The following is a 9308-nucleotide window of genomic DNA, read 5'->3' on the forward strand; positions in this document are numbered from 1 at the left end:
TTCAATTTGAGTGTGCAACAGTTGACATCATAGTCTGCGTAACCTGTGTGGCTGTACAACGGCTGGGCAGCAGTATCTAACCCCTGTCTCTCACTTGCCCTGAGTAAACCATTAGTAATGGTGAAATATTAGTGTTTATAGGGTTTATTAAAATATGTGGCATCATTATATTTCCCATATAAGTGAATCTTACTGGCTTCCATTATGTTAAGTATCTATGAAACGTTATGTGACTAGTTATTGTAAAATGCATATGGGTAACAATACACTAAACTTTTACATTTTACAGGTTTTAAAGCAAATTCCAGAAGTTAATCCTCTAGATCTCCAGAAACTGGACGAGAGGATGATGAAGGAAGCACAGAAAGGCAATAAAGTCGAAAAAGCTAAAAAAGAGATGTTCAAAAAAATCACCACACCCGTAAGTATCAAATTATTTGACACCTGTATCACAGAAATCAATAATTAAATAATGTATATGTAATCTTTTAAGTATTGTAATGCATGGTTAACCCATTCGCACTGAAATATTAGTATACTTGTGGTCTGATGCAGAGCCTGAAATCTGAATTAACCCATTGCGGATCGTATTGTTTTGGTGCGCGGGCACCAGCGGGCATAAATTAATTTACGGTCAGCGGCCGAACGAACAGCAATGGTGCGCCAAATCGTATCACTCGCTGTTGTATACTCACTTCATTTCTACGTTGAACTGGATTCCGGTTTATAAAAATATCTCCATCTATATTCTTGAAAACAAAATAATTAAATACAATATATCGTTTATAAACTATTGAAATAAATATCTCTAATAAATATCGATCAAGTTCAAACGATCGTAAGTTTTTCATTTCGATCAGCACATATTATGACACGCAAATTGTACCATAAAATGCGATACTAGTTACTATTATAATAACAGCTGAGGAAAACAACCAATCAGAAGCGCTAAAAAGCAGAGAGTAAACTCATATGAATGATTTTTCAACTTCAACATACAACTACAGGATATTTATAGAACTTCTGAAAACTCTGAATGTAGACCATTGTTAAACACTCTTAGTTGACAAGTGAAGACTATCGCCCAATCTATCAGACATTAATAGAACTATTTGGAGGGAAACTTAAAAGCAGACTGCTTTTGCGAAAATGTTTATTTCATACTCATGCGTAAAACATAAAATTAGTAACTGATATGTTGCTTTTATCAGCTGTTCTCTCAGCCAACATCTTGATGGCTGTGGCACTGGCTGTCTGAGGTTCATCATTGTGACTACGCAGTTTACACCCGAGCCGGGCTATTGTTATGTAATCTCTGTTGTATATTTGTGTTATGGTATTGCAATGTTTAGTTTTTGGTTGTGATGAGGAAAGATGAAGGAATAGACTCATTACAGGTGGATCTAAGTGAAGATGGATTCAGACCAGTTATAGTTGATAGACATGTCCAAGATGCTGATTTAGAATATGCCAAGTCAATTAATCAAATCGAACTGTTAGGTAACAGAAAATGTAAATTATTATGATTTGCATAGCAATGATTCACATTTGTTAGAAATAATTTTCAAAGTATAAAATTTACTTGTAAAACTACAGATCGTGATAAAAAACTTTTTAATGACTACTTTTCAAAATGGTATGTCTATACAGGGTGTACATAAAGTCCTGCACGGGTATAATATTTTCTGAACGATAACAGATAAAGAAACAAGATTTGGTACATCAATACTACACCTAAAAAATCTACTTTTTGAAGGAACTATCAGTTTTCTGTAATATCATGGGGACGTCCCGCAAGGAGTCAGAAGGAAATCTTAAATAGGAGCATAGGTCAATATGGACATCATTTTAAAGGGCTTATCTAGCAGAGTTTAATGCCGCAAACCGCACTCAAAAAGATTGATCCAGTACAAAATAGCGGCTGTTCAAAGATTTTACTTGGTTACATTTTATTAGTAGCCATAACCCCAGTAAAGCAAAACTGCAACCAAACGAATACTGCAGCTAACTACTACATTATGCTTGTCAGTTGTACAGAAGTGAATTATGACATTAGTTATCCTCAAGGGTTACAGATTTGGTCCTAATATATTGATAACGGGGAAAACCTGATAACAGTAACAATTAGAAATCTTCGAGCTACATTTATATACATTGTTTCATAAACAAAATAAAAAAAATATATAGTTTAACCCTTTGTGCGCCGCCGCTCCCGCGCGCCGTCTTTCGCTAGACCGCCAGACGTTTGAGCACCGCACGGATCCAATACCGCCACGGCAAAATCACCCGTTTTTGCATGGTCACATATTAAATTACATAACTTTCGTAAATTTTGAGCTAGCCTTTTAGTTTTGGTTTTGTTTTTGAGGGGAAGAGATGTACTTTCAGTTGATGTAATAAATTACAGTTTTATTATTTTTTTAACATTTGTTTAGTAGTATGTATGCCTGTCGTAATTAATAAAATAAAAAATAAAAAATCTTAAGTTTGAGGTCCAAAAACACACTGAATAAGTAACTTGGGCTCAAATAACGTTTTTTAACCTAAAAGTACGTATTGTTTTGAGCATATACTAAAAGTTACAAATATATTCCACAGAAATTGTATAAAATAATGTAATTTAAGTAAAATTCAAAAAATTTCAAAAATTCCGCTGTAGGATGAAGATACACTTGTTACTATAGAAACAAGTAAATATCAATATTTTATAGTTGAAATGAAGCAGAGCAATACAATTCAAAGTTGATATAAATATATTTTATATATATTATGTTTAAACTATAAGGACAAAGACGTAAAGTTCACAGAGCCACTATAGTGGCCCGCGGCGCTCAAGGTACCGCATACAGCGAGCCACTATAGTGGCTCACGGCGGTCAAAGGGAAAATCAAATCCATGTTGAAAAGTGGTGAGTTATTTTTTGTGTGACTATGGGAAAAGTGCCAGAGGGTTTTGGATAAAAACGCAAGGTTTTAGAAAAAAATTTACATAAAATTTATTTTTGATCGTAAAAAGCTCCCTTTTACTTTTTTTAAAATAATTTTTATAATTTTTTAAATTAAAAAGTAATTTTAAACAGCATCATTTCCACAGAAACAAAATAAAAATCAAGTTTGAAGTGAAATAAATATTATAAAAAAATCTTATTTTGAAATTTCAATAATTTTATGATAAAGAGAATTTAAAAACAACCCAAAATCATGTGTAATAACTTAATATAGTACCATAAACAACATTTTTGTAAATAGTTGATTGTTAGAGATTACTTTTACTAAAATGCAAGATTTAGACAAAGTTCACTTAATATTTATTTTTCATCATTAAAAGCTCCTTTTTAATTTGTTTGAAAGATAAATGAACTGTCCATGAGAAAATATATAACAGTAACATGTTTATATAATTAAAAAAAATAAAATCTCTTTAACCCTTTGAGGTCTCAATAAAAATTGCTTCGACTGTCCTCAGGTCGTATTTAATTTCTGTTAGAGTACAGTTCTTTGACAATACACAAATGCAATTTTTAAATCCCTTTTTTCTGCAACTTTTTAATTTTTTCTCTTTATATATCAATGTATATAACCTAAAAAGAATATTTACAGTATTTTATAGTATCTTTTTATAACTTTAAGTAACATTTAAAAAATATAAAAAAAATTCACCAAAATTACATGAATATAGGTGAAAAGGCACTAGGATCTTATCAGATACATGTTATTCATTATATTATATATATTATATATAATACATTATATGTATTATAATTTTGCCTTGGTCCAGCCCTAGGCCTACTTTGGGTAACATGTCTACTAGTTTGTAGCCTAGGCCTAACTCTGTTATTTGCATCTCCTTGTCCTACTTCTATCACATTATCCACGAATTGATCAAATTCTTCCCCATCATTACCTAAAGTTTCCAATCCAAACACATCACTTTCGTCGTCTAGGTTACCATCATTTACCACAATGTTTCCAGAAGAATTTTCACTATGATTCAACTCACAATCACTATCACGGTCTTCTTCAATAATCTGTTTTTCATTTTGGATACTAATTTCACTGAAAATACTATCACAATCATCTAATTCATGTAATATCTCGTCATCGTCAGTAAAACTTGTACTTGGACCAGCCATATTTGTAAACACGGCGCAAGTGCAGACGTCAGTTGGTCTTCTATTTTCACTTCCAATGCCTCCTGTATCGTGAATAAAGATCGATGTAGCATTCACGTAACCAAAATAGAAGTCCAAAGTACTGAATAACTCAAATACCGAACAGCAATAGGTTAGAAATGGCCAAACAAGCAGTGACATTATCCGGTCGACCTATTGTCGACATGCGAGCGTTCAGCGAAACTGCCGCGGTCGACCTATAGTCGACGACCGATCGCAAAGGGTTAAACAGTGACTTTTCTACGGAAACAAAATAAAAATCCAGTTTAATGTAAAATAACTAGCATAAGAAAAATGTATTTTTAAAAAATTTTAATACTTTTATGATAGAGCATTTAAAAACACTCTAAAATCATGTGTAATAACCTAATATTGTGCAATAAACACAATTATAAAAATTATTATAGGTTTGTTTTGCTAAAAAGCACAGGGTTTTGGAAAATATTTAGTTTTTTTTTTTTTAAACTTCATTACTTTAATGATAAAAACCATTCAAAACAATGCAAAATCATATGTAATATAACAATAATTACTAAAACGAAACTCAAAACAAACATAACCTTATTCAGGCAATTTTCAAACAAACTCTACAACACTGTCTTCATGGACACTCGGAATTGACTGTTACACTTTTCTTTATTAATTTTAATATCTAATATAATTCTAAAAACGCACAATATATAACCTAAAAAACACTGCTACTCGTCACGAATCCGCGATCGCGATCCAACAGAGAAAGTGATGTATTTTAGTTAGTTGTTTACATCACCTAACAGCATTTAAAAGTGGAAATAATACTTGAAAAGGTTAGTTTAGTTAATTTATTGGCCTTTGGTATGATATCAGCCAGTATAGGATAAGTTATAGAGGTACTACAAGTGAAATAGAAATTGTCTCTTTCCGAGACTCCCGCACTCTTCGTGTAGAAACGTCTCGGAGCGAGACTCTCGGAACTCAAGCGTGTTTTTACATTGTATCGTAGTGAGATCCCTAGCACTCAAAGGGTTAAGAAACGTTTTCTAGTAAAATCCTGCATTTGCCACTAATACCACAAGTTTGAATAGCACAATGGTAATTGTGTAAACATGTAAACAAAGAAAATTTTGCTGTGCATTACAACAGTTCGTTACAAGCTTACACGTACATTATTTACTGACCAATTTTTATATTTTAGGTGTCTAAATATTTGTAATTAAATTTATCAACTTTCATTATTCTGTAAAAATTTTGTAATACACACACCATAAATTTGTGGTATTAATTCCACCAATGTGGCAGTTGTGTGGTATTAAGTTTTTAGGATTATTTGTTCGAGCTCTGATAAATAGTGTGATATTGTGGTCAATTCCAGGTATTTAAAGCAAAGAGTTAACTAAACGATTTTACCTTCGATAAGCAATTTACTGTACTTTAACTTGAATTGTTCTTATACTGTACTAGCAGGTAAGACATATTCATCTACTGTACTTTAACTTGAATTGTTCCTATACTGTAATAGTAGATAAGACGTAATCATCAGGGCATGTACTTGACAGACATGTTATGTTTGCAGCTTCACGGTCTCAACATAGGACAGCTATTCAGGCGGAAAGCATCCATACGAGAGTTGCCTCGGACAGAAGCCAACAGTAAAAGATCAAAAAGCCAACCTTTAATTGGAAATGGCACTACAGAAAATGATCCAGTTTTAGTAAACCTATTCAAAGTCACGTAGCATCCTCTTATCTTTGGCTATCTTTTCTTCTCTTTACTTTTGTAACTATTTTTTCTTATTTAACGCATTAGCTGCCATGCCAATCTAATGAGTCTGTTTTGCAACCAAGATTTTTCCGTCTAGTGGATAGTGGGCTGATCGGGTTTGTGTCTTAAATAAATTAATTTGACTAAACCTTGTCCTGAACTTGGTGTTGATTACAGTAACAAAGCTTTTTCAGTCATACGAGGGGTCCCCTGCTGACTGATTGATTTGTAAAAATCAGATTTATTAATATCATTTAGATAAAAAGACATCAATCAGGCAGTTTGATCATTCGTACTGAGTGAGGAAAATACCTCTTAAATTTTGAGGTAAGAAAAAAATGTTATATCATTAAAACTAATTACATTTTGATTTCAAAGAAACTAAAATAATCACTTTTGGAGGCTACATTATTAATGTATTATAATTTATCAAAACAATATAAAGGCATCATTATACTATAGATACACAATTTGGCATATAGAATACAGCAATATTTGGCATGGCTGTTAAGTGTCATACATAATATTAATTAAAACTAATTTGTTAAAATCTATTTTAATTTAATTTTGATTTGTTTTTAATTGATATTTGAATGAAGCTTTAAGATTTTGTTGTAATGTTTTGCTTGTACAGGATATTGGATATAATTCAAAGTGCGCAGAACTGAGTATACAATGATTTTGATATATTTTTTATCAACTGTTTTGTGGAGACAATGATAATTTATTATTTTAATTGTATCAAATAGTTATGTTAATTTAATTAATTGAATCAACGATTTTACATGGTTTGCTAAATTAATGGAAAGATTTGTATCGCACAATATTAATTTAAGTTCAATTGTGAGTTAAGGCAGTCTTGTGCACTGCTTTGAGTTTGTTTGTATATAATATTATGACAGTAGAAATAATATAACTTTGATTCTGAAACGAGATTTTTACAGATATAATTGGTATCAATAATTTTACAACCCTTATGATTTATATGTCAGGAATCAAATAAAAAGTGGTGAAAATGTTTTACCCAATTTTAAGACATTGATATAAAATAGAAATTTTATTTGATTATCTGTTTAAAAAACACTATATTATAATTTAGTATGATATATAAATTTTTAAATTATTAATTAATTGAAGCGAAATTTCAAATAATTAGCGTAAAATAATCGGAGATTTGTTTTACAATGGAAATAAGAATAAAAACAGTTGATTTTTGTTACAATCCTGAGAAGAAGCGTTTTTCTCTATAGTACTGAACATCATCTTTGCTGTGGCACGTGTTAGTAACGAGCGGACACACTTATTGAATTTAATTGTTTTACTTTCTATTGATCAGCTAAATAGGATGGGACATTAGTAAAAAGATTACTTGTAAATATTGACATCTTAAAAAATACAATTTCAACAGTACCATAAGTATGTGGCATCAAAGTTTGTGAAAAATCTTTAAATTATATTATTATATTACTATGTACGGATGTAACAAGTTGAGGCATCTACAAGGAGGGTTCTATCACGCTATGTACTATGCTGCAGCAAATGTGATAAAGAGAATCACGTTACAGTGAAAACTCATACAGAATAAAAAAAATATCCGCCACTACAAATATTATTTTGTTATTTTTCGTAGGAGTTAAAATATCATAATATTAATCATTATAAGTTATCGTGAATTAATATAATTTATTTGCTTGAACTATAAAGTATTCAAATAGTGAATGGTGAAAGAAAACCTTTCATTTACACTTTAATTAACGTTTCAAAATGTGTGTTTTTACAATATTTTTTAAATAACTGTTTAAGGTATAGCAACCTCTATAAAAATGTCTTCCTGTCCAGATAAAACCTAAACTCTTAATTTCTTTTGTACAATTAGATCACATTTTACATAATTGACTTTTTAACTAATCTTTTAAAATATGTTATTGGTGTTGTCAAGTTGTAAAGTAGCTGTAGGGGTTGTTTATGAATGACTGGCTGGCCAGCCACTCTGTCACAACTCCATAGTCTATTGTACAGGGGAAAGACAAACTGCCCTTTTATTGGGGATTTTAGTGACAAAATTAAATTATAAAATGCCTTAGTAGTGAGTAGATCCTCAATAACAAGACAGAAGATCACATCTCCTTTGCCAACTGTACCATTATGAGCGGTCAAACGTTTCTAATGGTCCTTGTATAATTTTCAGAGTTGCACTTTATTGAGTTCTATATTATTTTTTACAAAATTCGGTTCATACATTCAGTATTCATGAGTTGAAATACTGCAAAACTTTTGAGGACAGGAAAACCGTTTTCTAAATTGGAGGTTGTTGAGGGCTTTGTATTTTATACTTTATCTCAAAAGGTTACTTTTAATATTTTTCCATATTTAAGGCTGTGATTATTACATTGACATATTCTTATAGGTGTTTGATTACTAATGACGATTTAGTTTTTTTTGCTTGAAATCTCTTTTATTTTGCCTCTTGTTATTGAATATGTACTTAAAAATCCATATGGATTCTGGATGCACTTAATGTAATATACGTTAAAATATGTATAGTGCTTGAGTAAATTTGAATTATATATTGTGCACACTTTAATTGAGGTTTTCTGATAATTTCAATCGTCTTTATGCTAACTAAAGTATGCAGAAAGTCAATATATAAGGTATGTCTTGATTCCATACAATTTTGTTTCAATATTTTAAAGTCGATTTTATATACAATGAGGACAAAATAAAGAGTTTTGACAAAATATTTTTAAAATCTATTTAGTAACCAAACACCCTTAAAACTAAACATGTTAATTGAATTTTTGTTGTTTCTGTTATTTTTGAGTTTTGTGTTATTTTGGTTGTGTAAAATATTGGTTCAGCAGAGAAATTTGTATATTTAATATACAATTGCATGCTTTCATAATTGCTCATTATGTATGTTATTAAATTTTGTCTGTTATTTTTTTTGTACATATGGTTTTTATCAATTGTTCCACACTGGTAGTGATTGCGTAACTGAGTATTGAACGTGTGAAATCAATAAATGGATTCTTAGAGATGTTTACTTGGTTTTTCTCCCTGTGTTGTAAACTTAGTGTTGTTTTTAAGGTAGTTTTGGTATAAAATTAGTTGCAATTATCCTCATGGCAGGATGTGTACATATTCCTGCCAACATGACAATTCCACCAAACATGACTCCCAAAGCCCAAAACCACCCTCTGATCCAAAGTTTACACACACACACACACGTATAAAGGAAAATAAGTATCATACTTATTTCATAATTTTTATTGTTACAGTAGCCCTATCCTGTCTTTCAAACTTCAAAATATACTATACAGGTTGTTTCAACTTTAAAAGTCTATATACAATACATTTATTCAAAAAAGGTACAGTGCTGGTTGGTTTTAGTGTTGTT

General features: G+C 30.8%; 1 protein-coding gene across 2 annotated transcripts in view; it reads left to right on the forward strand.

Moving 5' to 3' along the window:
* LOC124362247 (exportin-5) overlaps positions 1 to 8948 on the forward strand; it is a 40819-nt gene extending 31871 nt beyond the window's left edge. For both annotated transcript variants that reach the window (XM_046816589.1, XM_046816590.1), the window contains exons 19-20: positions 290 to 421; positions 5724 to 8948. In XM_046816589.1, coding sequence (XP_046672545.1) covers positions 290 to 421; positions 5724 to 5885 — 294 coding nt within the window. In that variant the 3' untranslated portion in view covers positions 5886 to 8948. The remainder of the gene's footprint in view (positions 1 to 289; positions 422 to 5723) is intronic.
* The last annotated feature ends 360 nt before the right edge of the window (positions 8949 to 9308 follow it).

The sequence above is a fragment of the Homalodisca vitripennis genome, chromosome 5 (genome assembly GCF_021130785.1).
Source record: "Homalodisca vitripennis isolate AUS2020 chromosome 5, UT_GWSS_2.1, whole genome shotgun sequence".
In the NCBI taxonomy this organism is placed as follows: Eukaryota; Metazoa; Arthropoda; class Insecta; order Hemiptera; family Cicadellidae; genus Homalodisca; species Homalodisca vitripennis.